We start from the raw sequence: 25,411 nt of genomic DNA, 5'->3' as shown, positions 1-25,411 counted from the left end.
CATGATGCCAAGATGCATGATTTTTACAGAGCTGTATATTCCCATATATGGCACATTTAAAACAGAAAGTGATGTTAGAGACGTGAGTGTTTGGTACTGTATCTCTATAAAGAGCAGTGAGCAGATGCAGCTCAGGTGTTGAGTTGGGAGGCGGTTTCCATGGCGAGGAAAAAAGTGGACACATGGCCGCCTCCCCTCACCCCCCCCTCCCCCCCACACTGTAGTAATAATAGCAGGTGTTGGTCACAAATCCTTATCCTTAAAGGCAAACGCCCCCATTAGTGAAAGCGTGAGGAACAGAACCGTGCTGAGAGACGATCAGCAGGAACAGGGGCTTCTCTACAGAGCTGTAGATATACACAAATATATATATATATATATAAATATATACATATATAATCAGCAAAGTTTTACAAGGTCAGAGATAACTGAACCTCCAGTGTTATGACAACACAGCTTCAGCTACAGGCCCAGATACAACATCATTTAGTGAGTAAATGAGACACATGACCATATCTCATCTTATATTAAGACCAGAGTCCTTTAAAATATACAGTTTTCCCTACTTAGATCCAGGGATCCTGCAGAGTCCCTGCACAGCTCATTTACAAACTGCAGGATCCTGCAGTATCAATACTGTAAAGGTCAATACTGCAATAACAGTACAGTATAGAAGTGACAGAAAATCAGCAATACAGCACAGAACTGCAATACCTGAAGATAATGCATCAAATATCATTAAAGGGGAGATATTACACAAAACTCACTTTTTGCCTACTTTTGTATATACACTTGGGTCTCGACTGCTCCTATAAACATAAATTCTATAAGCGCAAAAAGAAGGTAAAATTGGAAGCACCTGATATCAGGAATCATATTTGGCTTCTACGAGCTGTTTGGATTTCTCCCTTATTGTAACGTAACTATAAGTAAACGTGCATAAAACTACCTTGGTAGTAAACATGGGGTGTGGTCAAAAACAGCTTATTTGCCTAAAAGTAACTATAGAGCCCTTAAACGGCTCATTCTGAAAGGGACTGAAACTGGTAAGAATAGAGCTGGTGAGATCTTTATCTTTATGTGAGAGTGATTTTGTGAAAAGAACTTTATAAAGATTGTAACGTGTAAAAAAGAGGTATAATATGTCCCTTTTAGATCACTTTGCAGTGTGATGAATGAGTCCAACACAAGACTAAGAATTTGTAGTTGTCAAATCTGAAGCTTTTTACTGATCCAGGACTTTTTGTGGATAACAAGTCTGAGATAAGACCAAGAATATGATCTATTGCAACTTGTGTACAAGTTATAATATGTCCCTGTAAAATAACATAAAGCCAACAGCTCTTAATGAATCCACACCAGACAGCTCAGCATGTCCGGAGGAGAGCTCTAATCTAATCTGATCTAATCTATCCTCTTATGACAGCTAACTTGTGAACAATTTGCTTAGAACCATGTTAAAGGATGACGACAAGTTGTTTTCTTAGACTTTTAGCCATAGAGACTCAAGATCACCTGGTGATACAGAGAGTTACGCAAATTCTGATGCATATAAACGAATAAATGATCCAAAGTTTGCATCTAAAATGCAACTAATACAGTAGCTGGGTAAGTGCAGAAAAGTATATGGTATAAATCTTATTCAAATACATAGAATAGAGAGAAGATGGAACTATAAATACATCTATAAGCAATAAACTAAGAAAAGCATTCTCATAAGAATGTTCCAGTTCTTTTAAAAAAGCCTCCACTGCAACAAGAATCTACGAGCTGTATAAAAACTGAACACAGTGTGAACCACTGACTGTATTTTTATTATGATATGCATGATTTCTACAGTAACTGGGGGAACACTCTGTTTCTCTGATCACTGGATATCAGTGATGATTTTAAAGCTCAGGTTCATGTGATTTCTGTTCTTTTCCTCCTCCTCCTCTTTCTGTAGAGCGTCAATAATTATCAGTAGAGAGTAAAGAACCAGAATCTGACAGTTCCAGTCCTGAAAGAACCTTCATAAAGTACATTTGAGTGCCGGACGAGTGCCGTTCTCAAGACCCCGATACAGTGGTGGGAACTTTCCTGAGAAAGCGAGAGGCTTGTTTGAGTAAGTGAAGATTAATCAGCTCATTCCTCCAAGAGAACAGCTGGTGGGACGAATCAGCGTGCTCAGCTAACACGCTCACTGAACCCATGTGTGTGTGTGTGTGTGTGAGTGTGAGTGTGTGTGCGCGAGAGCTACAGCAGAACCATGAAGAAGCAGCCGTGAAACCTCTCCATTAAAAACAAGGAGCTGCTACACAGATCAGCCAACAAGAGGCGCGAGAGCACGAGCCAGAGGGCACAGGAGACTCTTACCCGTAGTCGTCAAAAGAATACATAGCTGGAGGTCCACAGGAGGAGGAGGAGGAGGCGCGATGGCGTAACTGGATCCCCTCAGCGGCGGATGAAGAACGGAGGAGCGCGAGAGGAAGAGGGTGGATCAGAGAGAGAGCAGAGAATGCATATTTTACACCTCATCTTCCAGAACCAGCCAGCAACAACATGGAGAGAGAGAGAGAGAGAGAGAGAGAGCTCTCACGCTTACAGAGGAGTGTCAGAAAAGAAGAGAGGAGGGAGATTTGAGGGAGGGAGGAAGAGAAGGAGGGAGAGAATGAGAGAGAAAGAGAGAGAGAGAGAGTGAGAGAGACATAAGCATGTGACAGCTCCAGCCCAGTCACCTTGTCCCTCTCACAACCATTCTTATCCACTCAAAGGATTGGAGGGCGGACTTTTCCTGGGAGGAGGCTGGAATATTGCTTTGGCCGAGCTACCGCATGATCCTTTTAACTTCCACACACACACACACACTCACACACACACACACACACTCACTCACACACACACACACACACACACACACACACAGACACACAGACACACTCTTATGCTTCAGCAAAACACAGCTCGCTCCAAACTAAACGCCAGAGATTCCTGGGGTTTTACTGAAAAGTGGTGTTCCTGGCAGCTCCAGAAAATATTCTTACTCCACACACAGTGATTTCACAGCCTGAAGCACATAGTCTAAATGAATATTCTCTGTGTTTCAGGCTTTCACAAGGAGCACAGCATCAACAATCAACTGTGCTTCTAAAGAATACAGTCAATTTAAGTGTTTTTGTCAGGACTGTGAGAGGCGAGACTAAATTATTTTGTTGCATTCAAGTCTAGCACACTTCAAGTCCAAGAGAAGACCAAGACTTTGCAGTTATTAAGAAGGAGGCAATTTCAAGACCTTGTAGTAATAAAGAAAGAGACAAGACCAAGACTTTGTAGAAATCGACAAAAGAGACAAGACCGATCATTTTTTAGTAATCGATAAAGAGACAAGACCAAAACTTTGGAGTTATAAAGTCTTGAAACAAGACCAAGGTTTGCAGTTTAAGACCGAGTCAAGATTATGGTGTTGTAGTGATTTAGACCAAAAAAATGGAAAGTATTCTTTTTAGAGTTCAAGATGAAACCAAAATGTTGCAGTAGACGAGTTTAAGACAAGACCAGAAACAAGAGCAGCGGGATCAGAAACATTTTTAACACCAGAAACATCATCAGGTTTAGTGTGTTAGAGATACTAAACACAGCTGAACTTCACTGATCCAGGATCAGAGCTGGACTGATCTATATAATCAGCCCCCTGGTTGAGTCAGATCTAGCAGAATAAACGGTGACAGGTCTACGGCTCAGGAAACGAGGCAACGGGAAAGAAGATCCAATCAGGAACTGTACGTGATTTCACTGTTAAAGAAAGAAGCTGTAGGAAGTGGACATACATATAGTGATCAAATGATCTCAGGAGTATATGTTTAATATGTTTAATACTAAAATCAGTAAACTCTAGAGCTTTCAGAATAAAGCTAACATGCTAAAATCGTGATAAAGAGTCAGTCCCCCATTCTGATGAGTAAAATCAGGAGCGAGAGATCCATGTTAAAAGGGAGAGAGGGAGTGGTGTACCAAGGTGATGTTGAGAAACACAGGCGTCTGTAAATAAAAAAATCAGAGCTGGGTGGTTGCGCTGGTTGTCTGTCTTGTCGGTTCACATTCAGTGTAAATGTAAGTGATCTGTATCTGTGTGTAATGTGAACACAGAATCTGTTTCTGAATCGTCTCACATGCTGCACATTGATACCTGTATAAACGCCTCCTTCTTCACCAACAACAAAAACCCTCATATTAGAGAGAGGAGAGACTCGTAGCTTTATAAAGGGAAATGGATGAGTTAGCAGCTCATATGTGGAGCATCTTTTGCTGGAGTGGAGAGTAAACAGCTGCTCTGAAGTTCATGCTCAGGTCCAGGAGGAGAAAAAAGGACAGGCGGTTTGCTTTTGCTGTTTTTTTTTGCAGCTATAGCTGCACAGCTGCACCAAGAGATATACAGAGTGGGTACGAGAGAGAAGCATGTAGCGCTAATGCTAATACTAATGCACTAAAACAGCAAAAACACACGAATTATGCATGATTTGACCGTTCAAATTCATGTCGCATGTCCGAGGATCAGATACGTATCTGATTTAGGACCACATATATGAAAATGACTCAAATCTGATTTGGCACGTTTACACTGCCATGAAAAAATAAGATCTGAGCCATCCTGAGCAAAAAATCAGATTTGAGTCACTTTAGCCTGTTAATGTGAATGCAGCGGATTTCAATACCACATATAAAAGTGACCCAAATCAAGAATAAAAGAATCAAATTCAATGTGTATGTTTTTCCCATTCACACAGACAACACACTGGATCGGATATGAGCCACATTTACATGTTTTTTTAAACACAACTTTAAGAAATCTCTCAGAAAAGCAGGAAACATGCAGAATTTAGTGAATTTCAGGTATCAGGGCTGAAGGCTGGCGGAGGCCGAGGTGTTTCTGGATCCAGACAGTGATCTGATCAGCTCTGCACGTGATCAGCGTCTGAGCGTCTTTAAATCTTTAGTGACTTCGGCTCTTCTGGAGCTTCCGGCTCAGACCTCAGGAGACCTTTCCCTACACCTGTGACACACACACACACACACACACACTATACACACACACACACACACACACACTATACACACACACACTATACACACACACATACACTCTCACACACTCACATAATCCTACAAATAGAACAAATAGAAGCAGGGTCCTTCACTAACTGCATGAGTCATCTCATCTGTCGCTCTACACACTCTCTCCACACACTGAACACACAGCAGTGTGTCGCACGCCGGCGTGTTTGTGCACCAGCGCTACAGGAGAAGAAACGTTCAGGTTCTTGTAAAAATGACGGAGCGCTCCTCCACTGAAGCTAAAAATACCCCATACCCCCTCACTGAGACGTGCTCTGGGTTTTGTAAATTATTCCATCCAACTCCTTCCTGCTTCTTCCTGCTACGTCAGCCGGCACAGCTATCTAACACTTCCTGTCAGCCACGCGCAAGAGCCTGTAAAAACGCGGAGCACACGTACAGAAACGCTACTGTAGGAAAAGCCAGAAAAGAGCGTTCCAAGGAAACACGCCGAGCTGTCTTCATGACTAGCGCTGTGTTTCAGCCTGGTGATACAGTACACATCACGATAGAGGAGTTACAATCCAATATAGTGCAATATTTAATAATAATACACATTTTACCACACTGTAGGCTTTGCCTTGTTTGAAGTAATGGGTGTGAGCCTGAGGGGTTCTCTGAAGGGAGAGTATGAATACCAGCGAATTTCATCGTGTTGCAGCTTTTCTGCAACTGGTCACACTAAAACTCAGCATGTTAATGCAAATTATTAAATCACATCAAAACGATTCAACATAATACAAATTTTAGGAAAACGGACAAGATATAAAAACATCGACACAGTGTTGCAAAAATTACTGCACGACGTAAAGCGCTGCATTGAATGCAACTTTCTCGAAAAGCGCTGCATCACATAGAGCCTTGCCGTAAAGCACTAGATGTAATGCAGCCTCTTCGTAAAGCGCTGCATCTCGCCATAAAGCACGGCATCGAATGCAGCCTCCCCATGAAGTGCTGCTTTGAAAGCACCCTTGTCGGAAAGCGTGCCAATCGAATAGAGCCTCGCTGCAAAGTACTGCATTGAATACAGCTCTGCTGCAAAGTACTGCATCGAATGCTGCCACGCCGTAAAGCACCGAATCAAATAAAGCCTCACCAAAAAGTGCAGCATCGAATGCAGCCTTGTCGAAAAGCGCGGCAATTGAATGCAGCCCCTCCGTAAAGTGTTGCATCAAATGCAGCTTCGCTGTAAAGCACTGAATTGAATACAGCTTCTCTGTAAAGTACTGCATCGAATGAAATGCCTGCTGCGCTGCGCCCAGCCAATCAGAGAAGAGTAGCCTAATATCATATCAGAATCACACACAGGACAGACACCTTCAAAACAAGGAAACAAAGCTGATTTACAGAATTTTTGAAAGAAATAAAAAATTTACCGTCATTAAATTATGATGGTTTACTTTCAGACCTGTTTCGATGCTTCATTTGAGTTAAAAAAAAAACGATACAGATGCACTCACGCAGCTCACGCAGCTCACGCAGACTGGTACCGCTGCACAGATGCTGTGATACAATATATCGATATAATATAATATATCACAGATTATCTTTGTTATCGTGATGTTAATATGGTATTGTGAGAGTCCCTGTGATTCTCAGCCCCAGTGTTTAAACACTATGAGCACCAGTTCAGCTGAACGTTCAGCTGAACATGTGCTGAACATCTGAAACTCTCAGTCAGGAAAACCACGTCATTCAGCACCATCCTGCCGTTCCCGTCAAAACATCTGAGATAAATGTGCTGTTCAAAATCACAGACAGAGAGAGAGAGAGAGAGAGAGAGACCCAGCTAGAACACAACAGACCTTCAACACTGAAATATTGTTCAAATAATGTCTTGTTTTTGTCTCAACACTGAAACACCATTTGCCATTTCTATGTTAAATCAACATAATATCCTTTTTCCTCCTTCCTTTTGAATTAGGATTTTACATTTCAACACCATTCCTACTTCTCAGAGATGTAGATTCAGAGAGAGAGAATAAACATACAATTCTATATTTTTCATCAAAACACAGTTTTTTTTCTCTTCTACACAATTTTGAGCTTCCTGAAAGTGAGCTATGGTTTATCAAAGGTTTAACATGCGACGCTGAAACAAAGTAGATTAACTTTTCAAAATCAACACCAAATCCAACATTGATTCAACCATAACATCAACGTTAATTCAACATTGATTCACTTCCTAATGAATCAGCATTGCCATATCAATGGTGATTCACAACACCAAGTCAAATGTTGATTCAACCATAACAACAACGTTGATTCTACATTGATTCACTTTTCAAAATCAACACCAAATTCAACGTTGATTCAACCATAACCTTAATATTGCTTTAAAGATTCATTGCATCAGCTTTCAAAATCCACACCACATCTAAAGTTGATTCAACCACAACATCAACCTTGATTCAACCATAACCTAAACTTTGATTCAACATTGATTAAATGTTGATATGACCAGCTGGCTGGGGGAGTGAGCAGTGTGCTGCACTGAGGCCCTACAGCCTCATCCTCTGCTTTTCTCTCCATCCCTCATAAAGTGAATCTTGTGTGTAAATGTGGATCTATCAGATCTATTGTTTTATTATTACCAGTATCTGCTATTATCAGAGACTCTCTCACACAGATCTGATCACACCCTGATTCCTTTCTCAGCATCACCAGCAGCATCACCATCAACATTAGCATCACCTGCATCACCATCACCTGCATCACCTTCACCAGCATCACCATCATCACCAGCATCACCATCATCACCTGCATCACCATCACCTGCATCACCTTCACCAGCATCACCATCATCACCAGCATCACCATCATCACCAGCATCACCATCACCTGCATCACCATCACCTGCATCACCAGCATCACCATCATCACCAGCATCACCATCATCACCAGCATCACCATCATCACCAGCATCACCTTCACCAGCATCACCATCATCACCAGCATCACCATCATCACCAGCATCACCATCATCACCAGCATCACCATCACCTGCATCACCATCACCAACATCATCATCACCTGCATCACTATTATCAACATTAGCATCACCTGCATCACCAGCATCATGATCACCTGTATCCCCTGCATCACCCTCACCAGCATCATCACCATCACCATCACCACCAGCATCACCTGCATCACCAGCATCACCATCACCACCAGCATCACCAGCATCATCATCACCAGCATCATCATCACCTGCATCATCATCACCAGCATCACCAGCATCATCATCACCAGCATCATCATCACCTGCATCACCCTCACCAGCATCATCACCATCACCATCACCACCAGCATCACCTGCATCACCAGCATCATCATCACCAGCATCATCATCACCTGCATCATCATCACCAGCATCACCTGCATCACCAGCATCACCTGCATCACCATCATCACCAGCATCATCACCATCACCATCATCACCAGCATCACCTGCATCACCAGCATCATCATCACCAGCATCATCATCACCTGCATCATCATCACCAGCATCACCTGCATCACCTGCATCACCAGCATCATCATCACCAGCATCACCAGCAACACCAGGCCCAGAGAGAGGAGGAGGTGAACTGTGTGAGAGGCGGGGCCTCCTCCTCTCTCTGGGCCTGGTGATGATGGTGGTGATGGTGATGATGGTGGTGATGGTGAACTGGAGGAGGGTTTTTTAACAATAACAGTAACTAAACAGATTAGTGCCATTATTACCTAAAAACAGATACAGGTTGTCATTAAAACACACACACACACACACACACACACACACACACACACATACACACACACACATATATATATAAATATATACACACACACATTCAGCCCTCAGCTGCCTCTATTCTCATCCCCCGTTTTGTAATGTCACGTTTCGGCTCCTGCTTACCTCATCTCCCCGGGTTTTTCCACCACGAATGAATGAATTTAGGGATCCTCGCTGTATTGTCTGTCTGTATTGTCTGTATTGTCTCAATGTATTGTCTATATTGTATTGTCTGTATTTCTGTCTGTATTTCAGTCCGTATTGTCCGTATCTCTCCAGCCCAGCCCGGATTCAGTGATTCAGGAGGAGCATAAAGGCGCTCCAGAGATGCAGAAAGAGAAAAGCGCTCAGACTGTAATAATATTATTAATAATTATTATTATTATAATAACAGTAATGGTGATGCGGCGCTGCTGCGGGAGCGGCTCCGGTTCTCTCGGTCGCTCCGCCGGGGTAAAGGATGATCTCGTGCGGAGATTTCTGCTGGATTGCGGATGAATTCAGCTCCATGATCAGGCGGAGAAAATCATCATCATCATCTTCATCTTCATCAGTCCGGGGTTCTGCAGGAGGAGCGCGCGCTCTGGTGATGCCATGTTTCCTCCTGGTGAATCAGTGTGAGGAGATCAGTGTGAGGAGGGCGGGGGATAAATACACTGTCTATAAAAGTGAGAAACAGCGAACTCTAGCGACCAGCGGAGAGAACTGCAGGACGGATTTAAGCCATAAACATTATATACATTTTTATTATTATTTTTTTTTATTAATAATTGCCAAAGAATACATACAGTTACAAACAGTTTTTTTTCTTCTTTTTAAGAAAAACTTAAATTCAGTGCCAACAATTTTTTTGTATCCATTTATCTATATATACATATAAAGTAAAGTACAAAAAAAAAACAAAAAAAACAAAGAGGATGTAACAGATAGACAGGTATGAGGAAGAAATCTATATTTTTAAACAAGACAATTTGAAATGTCTCAATATGTTCATTAATTTGGCTGATTTTTTATATTATTTACGTAGACGCCGCATCGACTGGCGTCTCAGCGCGGCCGCCATATTGGATGGGTCTTCCCCTTCGCCCCAGTGCATTAATTTAAACTGAGGAGGTGTTTAATTGTTAAAATATATAAAATGTGTGTATTTATGTATATATGTGTATGTATGTACATATAAATATTAAATTAATTAATTTATACACTTATTAATATGCCATTCCATATGTCTGTCTTTGTTAAAGAGTATAATATAAAGTACTTCAGCATAAAAGCAGGTATTTGTAATGTGAGACAGCGTCCTGATTCATCCCAGCTGGCATTTCAACGTTAAGTAAACGTTAAATCAACGTTGATTTCGAAAAGTGAATCAACGTTAATAAAGCAACGTTGTTTTAACGTCATACGTTCAACCTTTAATAAACCATAGCTCAATAAAACTAGAAAATCCACTAGTTAACAAAGTGTTAACATAAACTTAGTATAAAGTTGAGTTTAAGTAAAGAAATAGTATAAAGAAAGGTACTCACCCCTACTAATCTGATTACTGAACATACAGCAATCGCAAAACAAGCCACTGGAGATGATTACCGGTAGTTAAGAAGAATAATACAAAATACCTTCAACCTGATATTTCTGCAAATCTAATAAATATTGATGTAATTTTATATAACTTTTGTATAACTTTATTTTTATGTCGTCCATAACATGAAAAAAAAACACACCCAGGCTGGTGCATGCTTAGACAGTTTTAATATACCAACTACAGTCATTAAAAAACCCCTGATGAGTTTCATCACACACACTCACACACACACACACACACACACACACACACACTCACACACTCACACACTCACACACACACACACACACACTCACACACACACACACTCACACACACTCACACACACACACACACACTCACACACACACTTACACACACACAGACACACTCACACACACACACACACACTCACACACTCACACACACACACACACACACTCACACACACACACTCACACACACACACTCACACACACACACACACACACACACACACACACTCACACACACACACTCACACACACACACTCACACACTCACACACACACACTCACACACACTCACACACACACACTCACACACCTTCTCTCTCAGTGCAAAAACAGGAATCATGAAGCATGAATACGGTCGTTAGGCTACAGACAGACAGGTGGACACTTAGTGGATTAAAATGATTCTGTTATTTCACTTCCTGTTACTGATTTAAAACATGATTACAGGTTATTATTCTTTAATCCAGTCTGGATATGCAGATATTTTGTCTGTTTTAACTTGATAATAATGTTTTTTTTTTTAATAAAATAATAATGAAATTACAGAATGCAGTTACATAATAATGCAGTGAATTATTATGATACTCAGAGAGCTGTACCTCGAACAGGACTTGTTTGCTGCGGTGCTTTCATAATCGTAAAATCATTTTAAAAAGAGCCGGATTATAAGAGCTGATCAGAGTGGAGTGATATACAGTGGCTTGCAAAAGTATTCATACCCCTTGAACTTTTCCACATTTTGTCATTTTACAACCACAAACTTCAATGTATTTTATTAAGATTTTAAGTGACATACAAACACAAAGTATTGCATAGTAAAAAGTGTAATGTGCAAAAGTATTTAGCCCCCCCCCCTCCTATATCAATACTTAGTAGAGCCACCATTTGCTGCAATTACAGCTGTAAGTGCTTTTGGGGTTTGTCTTTACCAGCTTTGATAATCTAGAGACTTTTGAGAGATTTTTGCCCCAGTCATATGTTTCTTTTAACAATGGACATAAAGGCCATATTTGTGGAGTGCATGACTTATGATAGTTGTCCTGTGAACAGATTCTCCTGATCCACCTGATCTGTGGATCTCTGCAGCTCCTCCAGAGTGATCATGGGTCTCGGCTGCTTCTCTGATCAGTGCTCTCCTTGCTGGATCTGTTAGTTTGGGGGGATGGTTGGTTCATGTCTTGGTAGATTTGTTGAAACAGTTTTAGTAGAATAACTGTTTCAGGTTTATGGGTTTTTGGATGATGGATTGATGGAACAGAGCTGATTGGGATGATCAAAGCTTGGAAGATGTTTTTATAATCTAATCCTGCTTTAAACTTCTTCTCCACAACTTTATCTCTGATCTGTCTGCTGAGTTCTTCCTTCTTGGTCATGATGCTGTTTGTTCACTAGTGTTCACTAACAAACAAAACACTGAGCTCTTCACAGAACAGCTGTATTTATACTGAGACTAAATTACACACAGCTGGATTTACTCTATTAACTCGTAAAGTTAAGACGTCTGAAGGCTGTGAATTGATTGCACTTTTATTTAGGGGCTTTAGAGTAAAGGGGGCTGAATACTTTTGCACTTCACACTTTTTTCAGATTTTTATTTATTAAACATTTTAAAAACCATGAATAATTTTCGTTCCCCTTCACACTTACGCAATTCTTTGGGTTTGTCCATCAATTAAAATCTCAATAGAATACAGTTAATTTTGTGGCTGTAAGGTGGCAAAATGTGGAAAAAAGTTCAAGGGTTATGAACACTTTTGCAAGCCACTGTAAGTGGAGATCGCTTGGATCGCACATGCTGTCGCTATATTTGGTGAAATCATGCTGCTTCACCTTTCAAAACTTACAAATGATCATACCTTTGCTTTTTAAAAAGAAAGAAGAAAGGTACAGGTGTTGGAGAATGAAACTGAAACACCTGGTTTTAGATCACAGTAATTGATTGTGGTGACTGACAGTTCTGGTGGAAACAGGAGAGTTGAGGTGCACATTGAATTCTGCGTGATTTGATCAGCCGTGGTTTTATGTTTTTTGGATACAATCCGGGTTATCACCCGAACATCCCTTTCAGACAGCTTCCTCTTACAGCGTCCACAGTTAATCCTGTTGGATGTGGTTGGTCCTTATTGGTGGTATGCTGACGTTACCCTGGATACCGTGGCTCTTGATGCATCACAAAGACTTGCTGTCTTGGTCACAGATGCTCCAGCAAGACGTGCACCAACAATTTGTCCTCTTTTGAACTCTGGTATGTCTCCCATAATGTTGTGTTCATTGTAATATTTAGAGCAGAACTGTGCTCTTACCCTGCTAATTGAACCTTCACACTCTGCTCTTACTGGTGCAATGTGTAACTAATGAAGATTGAACACCAGGCTGCTCCAATTTAGCCATGAAACCTAAAATCCCACACTAAAATGATGACAGTGTTTCAGTTTCATTGTTTAACTCCTGTAGGTCATTGATATCAAATAACTAGTATAAAAAAATAAAAAATTATTTTGAAGAAATCATGAATTCACACTGAAATTCAATCACACTGGAGCAGCTGCAATACCTACAGAGGCCAGACGGTGGAGCCATAAACCAGTCTCAACTACGACACCTTTCAAAAATCATCAGTTTTGCTTTGGCATCACATCAAACCTCAGCTCTCCTCCTCTGTTCTGGAGAGCAGGAGCTCATCACTCTGGAGTAAAGGGGGAGTAAAGAGGGAGTACAGTGAGTTGAGGGACTGGAGTTCAGCATCGCCGGCATCACCGTTTCTCCTGAATGCTGGGTTTAGGGGTCAGTCCTTCAGCTCCGGGGGTCCTGAGTCGTGTGAAAAGCGAATAAAAGTCATTTTAAACGGATAAAAGTCACCCTGACCTCTTATCTCATTACAGTATTCCTCCATTACATCTCCTCCTTCATGGAATAATCCCACGTTTTTATTGGATTCAGCCGGTCTGTTAGAGTCAGTAGTCGTTTACACCACTCTCCACTGCATCACGCTCATGTCCTTCCCCCCGGTGGACACCAGGTGACTGTCATTAAACAGGAAGTGGACGTTAGTGACGTGACTGCTGTGTCCGCCGTACACGTGACTGGGAGCCTGAGTACAGAAAGGAAGAAACAAATGGAACTGTGAAAAATTGAAAAAAAAAAGAGCCAATTTTATGATTTTATTTATTATATTTTGACATTAGCAGATTTACTTAAATATTTGTTTTATATTTTTATATTTTCTATTACAATTACAAAATATGCTTTGCAGTTTTTTATGTAAAGCTTGAATAGAAATCCTCAAGATTTAGTGACAAAAAAAACGGCCTGTTAAGGGGTTCAGTTATATTAATTTTAAATTATTTATATTTTCCAAAACTTATCCAGGCCTGGAAATTGCTATTTTCAAACTCCATGACTTTTCCAGGCTTTTCATGACCGTATCAGCCCTTTACAAACCCTAAAGATTCTTAAAATTCATCTAAAAGTTAAACTATGCTGGATACAGAACTCCAGGAGGAGGTTAAAGGAATGAAAAAATAAAATCTTCATTAATAAAATGTTTATTTTAGCTGAGTGAATAAGAGCAGAGTTCTTACTCTGGACTGAGAGCAGGGGAACGAGAAGAGATGAACTTTTCCAAAATCGTCTCCGGTCGCGAGAAGCCTCGTCTCATTAGACCTGCACACGGCATTAACATCCGTACCATCTGATCCATCCGGCCATAACCCTGACACACACACACACACACACACACACACAGAAAAATATCAACCTACTACATATTAGACTCTGCACTTTTGATGCTAAGTAAGAAATCAGTCCTGTACTTCTAAAATGTACAATTTTAAATATTACTCATATAATAATTGAGTTTTACCAAACACATGGAAGCTCAGTGTGCAGGTGAAGGAGGACCATGGGATATCTCGAGTGGTCTCCACACTCACCACCTGTTTACACACAGAGGGGATCCCTGCAAAAAAAACAAAAAAAAGTTTTTAATTTGTAAAAATTAAAGAAGAATATGCTGGCAGTGACTTGATCTGCTAGGGGTGGGAATATGTCCCTAAAATAATATCACAATATTTCATGGTATTTTCTCATGATAACGATACTCCTGGCGATGCCCAAAAAGTCTGAATGATACATAAAATATTAGAACTTGAAACTTCCGGCTGTCTATGATTAAAGAAGCTTTAAAAACGTGTTGTTTTCATTCTGTTATTTTGGATGTACTCACAGTAAAGTATCTCATAATCTCCGGAGTTGGACACCAGGTACTGAGAGTCGACAGACCAGTCTAAATGAGTGATAAAACTGGAGTGACCCTACAAAAATCAATCACAACAGAAAATTAATAATAATAATAAAAAATTAATTATAGTTATAGAAGATACAGTATAACATTATAACAGTATGCAATGTGTGCAACATGCCAAAAGGCATGGGATAGAAGTATGTACACCAAGCTGGATTTGAAAGCTGCAGAACGTTTATTTGCAATGTGCACGGCTAAGATAGAAATGATCGTCTGACTGCTGACTGTTGTTGTCAGGGTTTTAATCAGACAGTGGAGCTCCTGTATTTCTTGCAGCCAAGACAGAAACTCGCCAGAAATTAAACCTGAACACACCTCACTTCCAGGCCACCACGCCCATCAGTGTAGACAGGGTGTAAAATAGCAATGAGCATTACAACGCCCCTTGCACAGGATGTGTGATAGATCCTGTTAATGATGTGATATGATGTGTTTTGTCAGTTTAAATATTAAATCAGGATCTTACCGAGCACTTTCCCACTCTGCTGTACTTCCTGCCGTTTTCAGACACAGCGTAGATGTAGATGTAGTTATCATGTGACCCGATAGCGAGGAAATTTCCATCTGGAGGGAAAACGTTCAAATCAAGCTTAATAACTTTATAGTCGTTTATAGTGATTCAGTCTCTGTATTTTTACATTAACCTCCTTATATCACTCCACTAAATCTTGAGGATTTCTATTCAAGCTTTACATAAAAAGCTTTCATGTTTGATAAGAAACATTACTACTGAAAAGCATAATTGTAATTGTGATAGAAAATATACAAAAAAATATTTAGGTAAATCTGCTAATGTGAAAAATACATTATCAGATACAAATCAAACAGTTCATCTCCTCCAAGCCTTTAGTTTTGTTATGTTTGTCTATTTTTTACGTCTTTATTTTAAACATAATGCAGAATTTGGGTTGATTCCTGATTGATATCTGATCTGGAATTATTATCCTGTAGGAGATTTCAAACCTTCAACTTTACAGAGTGTAAATTTAAAGTTATTTTACTGTAAAGAATAAGGGTTTTGTATCACCTATACCTGTAGCCTGTATACAGGACAGGGTATTTTAAAGGTCACCTTCCGTCGTTTTTTCTTTCATTTTAAAATGTCTAGTTGTGGTCTCTAGTATGAATGAATGACATGTGAGCCGTTTTTGTAAAAAAAAAAAGTGCTCAGGTGTCTCTGTATAGCTCTTTTTTAATGGACTGTTTTAGGGGTGTGTCCAAAATGACCGGATTCCAGCTTTGCTCATGAATATTCATACATGCAAACAGCATGCAAATATCTCTCCTCTGATTGGCTAGGAGCACTGCGACGCCCCTCCACCGCTCTGCCGCTCACTGCCTCCCACCTCCTAACTGATGAGCGGTGATGTTGCGTCGCTTCAGCTCCGCCTCTGGGAGTTTCTCGAGCCAAGGTGGGCTGGTCTGTGAGTTTCTGCCTACGTAGGCAGAAAGATCATTCAAAATTCACCCGTTTTTCGGAGGGGGGAGGGGGGATTTCTTTGCTTAGCTCCTGCAGACAATGGGGGCTGCAAAACAGTTTAATGTGCAGGTGTACACATTCAACTCGGAGAGACCTACTGTATTCCACAAAAAACAAGAAAAATCGGATTTTCGCGGAAGGTGACCTTTAAGGGGATAAACGTGATGATTAAGTCAAGTCAAGTCGTTTTTTATTGTGAGTACTGCATGTGTACAGGACACACAGAGAATTGAAATGATGTTACTCTCCTTCCTAAAATTACAGCAAGTACAGAAAATAGATATATAATATAAAAGAATGGGAGACACTATATTTACAATACAACAAGGACACATACATGAGACAGAAGACAATAGTGTAATAGTGTAATAGTGATGGGGGGGTGATTAAGATGGGATGACAGTAATTAAAGCAGCTCCAGAAATTCACTAACCTGGAGAAAAACTCATCACAGAGATCTGCTCGTTCCCGTCGGTGTGCATCGTCACCAGATCCTTCGTCTCTGTGTCTAAAACCAGCCACCTGTACGAGATCAATACAGAACCAACCTCAGAGTGAACAGGTGAGAATTATATCAGACTCTTTTATTTTTAATCTGTTTCTGATGATGGTGATGGTGATGATGAGGATGATGATGATGATGATGATGATGATGATGATGGTGATGATGATGATGATGATGAGGATGGTGATGATGATGAGGATGATGATGGTGGTGATGGTGATGTTTTATTTTTGCATGCTAATGATCTGTTTGATGTGGTTCAGGTAGGAGCTGATCAGAGATCAGGTGATATGTTAACGATGGAGAGAGGTGAGCTCACCTGCCTGTCTGTGTTCCTATAGCAACCGTCGCCCCGGAGGGATGAAACCCCGCCGACTGAGCAGCATCCTATACACACACACACACACACACACACACACACACACACACACAATTAATTTGATTTAATTTTATGTTTAACCTATATTTAGCCTTTTTATTAATTTGATTAATTTCATCCTTTTATTTGTTTTATTATTGTTTTTACTTTTGGACTTTTACCTTTTTGTTTCATTTTTATTTATTTCGTCCTTAATTTTTTTTACAACTTTTTAAACTTATTGTTATTATTGTTTATTTTAGTTACATTATTTACTTTTTTTAAATAATTTTGGTGTTATTTTAGTCATCTATTTCTTTAATTGTGTTTATATTTTATTATTCTAATTATTTATCTCTTTTTATTGATTTACATTTTATCCTGTCTGTCAGGATTAGAAGAAGGGTTTATTAGAAATACACAAAAATAAACAAACAAAGAAGAAAAAAACTGAAACAAAAAAAGAAACATAAAAACCACTGAAACACAATTTGTTTTTATTTCATTTATTTTGCCCTTTTATTTTTTATTCTTTTTTTAACCCTTTCAGACCCTGCGTTCATTACATTGGACATCGTGTATGTTATTAATTTTAAAGTTTTGGTGCACATAATACTGACTGAGACCTGTTATCCATCAGACCATAAACCAGCCAATGAACAAGTTTATAAACTAATTCAACAGTAGTTTAGCATGAAAATGAAGGTTACCCTGTATGTATTACCGATTGGTTGATTAATTGATTGATTAATTGATTGATTGATAAAGCATGGCTCACCTCCATGGTTTTGGTCCAGAGAGGCTGGTGTTGATCACAGTCCCACAGACAGACCAGTTTATCGTGGCCACAGGTTAGGAACTGGTGCTTCAGCGGGTGAACAGCTAAACCCCACAACTCATCCGTATGACCCTGAAAGCACAAAAAGTCTCTTTTCTTACTTTTTTCAAAATAAAAGTGCTTAATCTGACCCAAACTGTTTCAATGATGTTACAACAAACATGCACCTGCTTATTAACAGTGAAGTTATAAGCAGTGTTTCGTTCTAGACTGATTATGGAACGTGACAGCCAATCAGAACAGCATTTACTATTCAATATCTAGTAAAATTACTCAGTGCCTAGCTGTAACTTTTGGAAATATTAAAGTATGGAAAGAAGAGCAGTTCAACATCAGGTTTAAGATGATAGCTATTTTATAATATGTAATATCTTTATAGGACTGCTCAAATCAACCCGTTTCCCCCACCTGAGTAATGGGGGTGAATTCTCCGTCCAGGCTGCCCTGCAGGACGTAGTTTTTAGTTGTTCCAATAAGAACAGTCTCTCCTCGCCCCTCAGCAACCGTGCGAATCGGCCCGTACACTTCAGGAATCTAAAAACCAGAACATAATCTCAATTACAAACAGAATATACAGTATAATATTAAAGCTAATGTTATTATTTTAAGCTACAGTAAAAGCAGATCTGAATAAAGAGGGATATTAGTGTGATTTAACTGATAAAACACAGAAATGAAGATCACACAATCTGGGTATTATTGTTATTTATTTTAAGCCACTGCCCACATAATAATTCATATGATAATTATTCTGCACTGAAAGTTAAATTATGTGTTAAAGTGTACAGACATCACAAAATATATAAGACCAACGGGTACTTTTGACAGTGTGGGCAGTGTGCAGTGTGAAGTCCTGCTGGAAAATGAAATCCACATCTCTATTACACTTATATAATATTTTATTTTTATGAGACACTGATTTTTGGGTTTTCATTTTCTGTAAGCTTCATAATCATCAACAATAAAAGAAATAAACACTTAAAACAGATCACTCTGTGTTTAATACATCATCATTTACTACATGTACATTTTTGTTTTTTATTCCAATTTCTCCTCAATTTACCCCAAGTCCAATGCTGATGCTGTAGCATTGCCGAATAGCATCACAGCGCTAACGCTCGGAGGAAAGCACCTACAGTGACTCGATTCTGATACATCAGCTCACAGACGCAGCCTTGTGCTGATCCACATCACCCTAGAAGTGATGAGGGGAAAGAGAGAGCGCCATCTACTGTACTGTACCCACCCAGAGAGAGCAAGGACAATCAATTGTGGTTTCCTAGGGCTCCGGCAGCTGATGGCAAGCTGCATGACCAGGATTCGAACCACCTCCTGATCATAGTGGCAGCATATTAGTTCACTGGACCACTCAGCACCCATAGGAGATTAAATGTTTCTCAAGAAACAAATTTATCTACATTTTTGGAAAGATCCTAAATCTGGTATTGTCCGAAAAAATAATAATTGTAAAACCTGCTTTAATCTGCTCTTTATTTTCACAATAATGTTTATATGATATGGTAATAACTCAGCTCACCTCCACCGTTTGGATCTTCTGGTAATTTCCGTCCCAGGCTGTGATCCTGCGATCTTTCCCTCCTGAAAGCAGCGTCCCGTTTCTCAGCATGCAGAGCGCCAACACGCTGCTCTCATGCGCCGCCTGAAGCGCCAGACTGATGCGATTAGAGCCTTTAATACAGAGAGTTTTACACAGTAAAAACAAGCCCTGAGTGCAGAACTAACTGCACATCATAACAATTTATCGCCAGACTGCACTTAGAATAAACCAGTTTATTACAGTGAGATTATTAAATATTCACGACGCATCAACAGAAACGCAGAACAATAATTTATTATGTATGACAGAAAGTAAATCCAGGCTTTATAACGTGGGTTTAATAAATTGCCTTATTAAATAATAAACCACCATCCACTCTGTCCCTGAATTATTTACCTTTACCCCAGACAAGTATATTCCCGCTGGAGTCACCAGTGATGGCGTCACCGTTTTCTGAAAAAGTCACACACAAGACAAACTTGGGCTTCTCTTGTTTCTGCAAGAAACATAAATATGACTTTATTTTTTAAGCAGAAATGCAGCAGATTTAATTCACAAATAAAAAACAGAAAGCTAACATTAATCACGATTTATTATTTACAGTATAAATATACAACTAGATAGAATAATGCAATGCAATTAAATCTATTTAAAGATAAGAGTTAAGTTCGCTCACCTCAAACAGTCCCTGTTTTTTCACCAGAGAGTTTTTTTCTAGAGACCAGAAGTAAAGATGGGATTTTCCACACGTTACGATGGTGTTCGCGTCTGTCGGGTGGAAATCAGAAGCAAAAACGGACTCGTTGGAGCACTGAGATAAAGAGAAAACACAGAACAGAGACTGAGGACTTGACAATATTAAGTGTTTTATTGTTTTTATATAAAATAAAGAATAAAATAAATAAAAATTTGGTAAAAAAAAATATATTAGTTACTGCTGTGCAACAGTAACACTTCCCTCGCCTTCAAGGTACAACTTTTTAAAAAGGCTCATTTATAAATGGTTTATAAATAGTTTATAAAGGAGTTTATTAATGTTATTAAATAGGTTGTAAATATTTTATAAAACTACAACAACTAATAACTACCCAGATTCATTATTTATAAGTAATTATAATGTAGTGTATACTATTATAACTAAACTGAGCTCCTATATTATTTTATTAGGCTGACTAATGGAAAAGACAAAGTAAGATTAGGATCATTATGATCAATATGATAATCAATTATCTTTATTATTTCTTTAATTAATTCTATATTATATTATGTTATATTATATTATGTTATATTATATTATATTATATTAAATTATATTATATTATATTATATTATAATTATTACACTTAACTGACATTGTGGCCGTCCATCTGAGCAAACTTTGTACCCTTGTTTGTTATTTTTTATTTAAAGAAAAATCCAACGCATTTCTACTAATAAATATTGCATATTTGTCAGTGTTGAATTGATGTTTGACAGAACATGTCAGGATCTGAATTTCAGGAAAAAAAAAACATTCTCATCTTGTAAAAAAGCAGATTAAATTACTCATTACAAAATGCAAAAATTGTAGAAATGTTTGTGAGGAGCAGAAATTGGAAAAATAATTGAATATATTAAACAGAAAACATTCAATAATGAAACCGGGAGGAAAATTCAACTAATAAACTTTACACTGATTAAACTGAATATGATCAGGTGTAAAAGTCTAAATACTCCAAATATGATCACCTACAGGAAGCATCTCACTATTTATTACAGCACATTCTTTCTGAAGGTCAGATTCAGCACAGTGGTTTATATGGTATAAATATGTTTTATATATTGCAGACCTTCACTTCAGCCAGTCTCTCCTCCCTCTGCCAGTCCCACACTGAGAGAACATGATCATTAGAGTCATCCACCACACACAACCAGCTCCCTCCATTCTGTACAATAAAACACAAACACTGTAAACACACCTCACTATCTCACAACAATCTAAACACACTGTTCAAATAAGATTTCACAATCAAGATTTCTATGATTTTACCAAATTATAAACCTCTGGAATATAATCAAGAGGAAGATGGATGATCACAAACCATCAAACCACCAAACTGAACTGCTTGAATTTTTACACCAGGAGTAAAGCAGCATAAAGTTATCCAAAAGCAGTGTGTAAGACTGGTGGAGGAGAACATGATGCCAAGATGCATGAAATTAAAACTGTGATTAAAAAACCAGGGTTATTCCACCAAATATTGATTATTTCTGAACTCTTAAAACTTTATGAATATGAACTTGTTTTCTTTGCATTATTTGAGGTCTGAAAGTTCTGCATCTTTTTTGTTATTTCAGTCATTTCTCATTTTCTGTAAATAAATGCTCTAAATGAGAATATTTTTATTTGTAATTTGGGAGAAATGTTGTCTGTAGTTTATAGAATAAAACAACAATGTTCATTTTACTCAAACATAAACCTATAAATAGCAAAATCAGAGAAACTGATTCAGAAACTGAAGTGATCTCTTCACTTTTTACAGAGCTGTATATATATTTAATATAAAGTGTCTCTTACTGATTTGGAGAAGGAGAGGCAGACGAGAGCTCTGTCGAAGAATCCAGAGCCGAGAACATGCAGAGTGTTTAAACTCACAGAGTCCCAAACACGAACATGAGGAGCCAACTGCTGAAAAAACACACAAAACATCACTTTAAAACACAATATCAGCACACTACACAACTCAGATCACATACACAACCCAGCACTGACACTCAACAACCTGAGAACCTGAGATTTTTACTAATACTTTACTAATCCTGATTCTAGAATCTGACTGAGGGTTTTTATATAAAATCAACAACCTTAATATAAACCAATAGAATGGAAAAGTTTCCCTATTATCCCAAAATTTCCTAATGTGGGGTTGTACACTTTATTGCATATATTAAAGCTAAAGCAGCCTGTTGTGCATTTTTTTAATTCTTTTTTTTCAATTTTCTCCACAGTTTTACATCCCCAGTTATCCAATACATTCATTAGGGCTCCTCCCCCTATCACTAGTGATGCTCCTTTAACACCAGGAGGGTTAAGACTAGCACATGCCTCCTCCGATACATGTGAAGTCAGACTCCGCCTCTTTTTGAACCTTTTTACAGAGTAGCATCACAGCGCTAACACTCGGAGGAAAACGCAGCGACTCAGTTCTGATACATCAGCTCACAGACGCAGCCTTGTGCTGATCCACATCACCCTAGGAGTGATGAGGGGAAAGAGAGAGCGTCATCTACTGTACTGTACCCACCCAGAGAGAGCAAGACCAACTGTGCTCTCTCAGGACTCTGGAAGCTGATGGCAAGGCCACTGTTGTGTGTTTTTTTAATAACCTGTATTTTGCTTTTAAACCGAGAGTGATTTAAAAGCTGCTCTTTTAGTCTGATCCATCAGTTCTTCTCCCACATCGATTATTTACAACTTTACAGAGTTTCATCTCTCAAATTCAATACGATCAAAAGTGTAAATCCATAAACTCAGATATAATCTCTTACTTTTCCATCAGAAGACGTGCCGGCCACTTGTCCTGTTGCTATGGTGATTTTATCAGGATGGACAGCGAGGCTTCAGGGAGCAGAGGAGAGAGATAACAGTAGTGAACAACAGTGCAAAACGGGCAGCCAGAACTGTGATGACAAAGCAATAACATGGGATATCTGACAATAGCAGAGGATTCTATCACTGGATATACTGCAGTTCATTATCATCATTATCTTTACTTTAGATTAAATGTATTAATAAATTGCTTCCATTTACACTTCCATGTATTTAATGGCATTTAAAATTCATGGTTATACTTCAGAAACAACTATAGATATTTTGAGAATATTTTTAGTTTTTTTTGTTACTAGATATTCATAACTCATTCCCACTCATTTACATTTTCAACCTTGAATTAAATGTTTACATTGCAGTTACAAAAACAATAAATATATAAGAGACCACTTTAGTTTTCTTTAGAGCTCTGTAAAAAATGAAGAGAGCACTTCATATATATATATATAAAACAGTCTGATGTACTGTATAATAAGAGGATCAGATTTATTGAGTTATTACAGGAGGAGGATTATGATTCTCACCACTTGATGTCGTCAGTGTGTCCGGTGTAGTGTCTCTGCAGCTGCTCGTCTACGTTATACAGCACCACCACCGAGGCGATGAAGTAAAGCGTCTCTCCGGTGGGGAGCAGATACAGATTAGATCTACAGTCTCGACCTCGATATCCATAACTGACATTAGTTAAGATCAATAATTACAGTAAAACTACAGAGAGAATCACACTTATAATAAAATGTATTTCAAAGGTATTTTATGTTCACATTTATACATGTACTATAACGTCCTGGGGACAGAAACGGCTCTGATTTGTTGGAATATAACTTTCTATATTACTAAGATAATGTTTAGTGACAGTTCTAGTGTAGAAATTACTGTAGGAATAATGAGACACAGTGGAATATTTCCCATCACGACCCCCTCGCTGAAACAGAGCTGCATTATTCAGAGATCAGGTCAGAACCGTAACGGATCTCTGAGCTGAATCTGTGGTCCGAGAGTCCTTCTCTCACACAATAAAAACTTTTATATCCTTCATAAAAGCAGATTTATATCTTTACCTTCTTAAAAATATTAAATACTGATATTCACTCACAAGGACAAATAATAAAGCACCTAAAACTGTGTCTAAAACACAATAAACTCATTATTATACAGTAATTAAAATAATTTTAAACAGGATTTTAAACAGAAACACTCTTTTTTCAATGTTGGAGGAATATAATAGTATCCAAGGGAGCTGAATGGTGTTCAGGAAGGAATGTGTCCTTGTGGAAATACAGAGCGCACCTTTAAAGGGGCAGAATTTATATTTATGGAACTGTGGTACAAATATATCGCAATAATACACTTGTGGCTCATGCTATAATGTGTAATATTGGCACTGCTGTGATGCGGTGGTTACAGGTTACAGCATTAACCCATGCATTTTCCCTATTGGTTCCTGACATGATTTACAATTTGCATAATGGACGTGTGCCATACGTACGCAATAATATTGCCAACATTTTTGAATATTATATTATTTAATATCTCAGTTAGGGCTGTTATTGTTATGATATTATTTTAGGGCCATATCGACTCGCCCACCCCCACTCCTATACATGTTTAAGGATATTTTATATAGCGTGTGGAATACAGCACTATTTACCATTTTTAGTGCAGTTCTAGATCTTTTGCATCATGACAGTGACCAAAAAACAAACACCGAATAATCATAACCTAGTGAAAAAACAATAAAATCCATCACAAACCTTCATCAAACATCTTCATCACAGAACAGCAGAGTGATTAAAGGATACACCCACTCCAGCTTCAGCTTCTTAACCGGCAGCTCAGCTTTCGCTTCTAAACAGTACGAATCCACCAGATCTTTGGGCAAGTACATGGTGATCGGCCTCCCCTTCAAATACATTTTCACATATCCTTCTTCTACAAGAGCGACAGATTTACACAACAACACCGATTTTAATGTAACTTAGTCTGTGCAACATAATGTAACCAACAAGTATACTATTTAACTTTCTATTCAAATTGAAATGGTGTGGTTACTTTATTAAAGAGTTGAC

The 25,411-nt window shown here is 38.7% G+C and overlaps 2 protein-coding genes across 15 annotated transcripts in view; both read right to left on the bottom strand.

Moving 5' to 3' along the window:
* Positions 1 to 9,514, bottom strand: part of evla (Enah/Vasp-like a) — a 38,465-nt gene extending 28,951 nt beyond the window's left edge. The window contains exon 1 of one of the 3 annotated variants that reach the window (XM_049463439.1): positions 8,996 to 9,514. In XM_049463439.1, the coding sequence (XP_049319396.1) occupies positions 8,996 to 9,000 (5 nt within the window). In that variant the 5' untranslated portion in view covers positions 9,001 to 9,514. Of the gene's footprint in view, positions 1 to 2,355; positions 2,712 to 8,995 lie in introns of those variants that run through there. The other 2 variants (XM_049463438.1, XM_049463441.1) reach the window with 2 other exon arrangements.
* A 4,111-nt stretch (positions 9,515 to 13,625) lies between these two features.
* eml1 (EMAP like 1) overlaps positions 13,626 to 25,411 on the bottom strand; it is a 62,473-nt gene continuing 50,687 nt past the window's right edge. For 11 of the 12 annotated variants that reach the window (XM_022672530.2, XM_007237183.3, XM_049463429.1 and 8 more), the window contains 17 exons: positions 25,145 to 25,274; positions 23,867 to 24,016; positions 23,282 to 23,351; positions 22,311 to 22,421; positions 21,583 to 21,678; positions 20,430 to 20,564; positions 20,150 to 20,249; positions 19,733 to 19,884; positions 18,604 to 18,729; positions 18,136 to 18,267; positions 17,319 to 17,386; positions 16,928 to 17,016; positions 15,481 to 15,578; positions 14,937 to 15,024; positions 14,574 to 14,669; positions 14,293 to 14,423; positions 13,626 to 13,802 (listed from right to left, as the gene is read on the bottom strand). In XM_022672530.2, the coding sequence (XP_022528251.2) occupies positions 13,677 to 13,802; positions 14,293 to 14,423; positions 14,574 to 14,669; positions 14,937 to 15,024; positions 15,481 to 15,578; positions 16,928 to 17,016; positions 17,319 to 17,386; positions 18,136 to 18,267; positions 18,604 to 18,729; positions 19,733 to 19,884; positions 20,150 to 20,249; positions 20,430 to 20,564; positions 21,583 to 21,678; positions 22,311 to 22,421; positions 23,282 to 23,351; positions 23,867 to 24,016; positions 25,145 to 25,274 (1,898 nt within the window). In that variant the 3' untranslated portion in view covers positions 13,626 to 13,676. The remainder of the gene's footprint in view (positions 13,803 to 14,292; positions 14,424 to 14,573; positions 14,670 to 14,936; positions 15,025 to 15,480; positions 15,579 to 16,927; positions 17,017 to 17,318; positions 17,387 to 18,135; positions 18,268 to 18,603; positions 18,730 to 19,732; positions 19,885 to 20,149; positions 20,250 to 20,429; positions 20,565 to 21,582; positions 21,679 to 22,310; positions 22,422 to 23,281; positions 23,352 to 23,866; positions 24,017 to 25,144; positions 25,275 to 25,411) is intronic. The other variant, XM_049463427.1, reaches the window with a different exon arrangement.

Source organism: Astyanax mexicanus, chromosome 14 (assembly GCF_023375975.1).
Source record: "Astyanax mexicanus isolate ESR-SI-001 chromosome 14, AstMex3_surface, whole genome shotgun sequence".
Classification (NCBI taxonomy): Eukaryota; Metazoa; Chordata; class Actinopteri; order Characiformes; family Acestrorhamphidae; genus Astyanax; species Astyanax mexicanus.
This window is presented reverse-complemented; position numbering and strand designations above follow the sequence as displayed.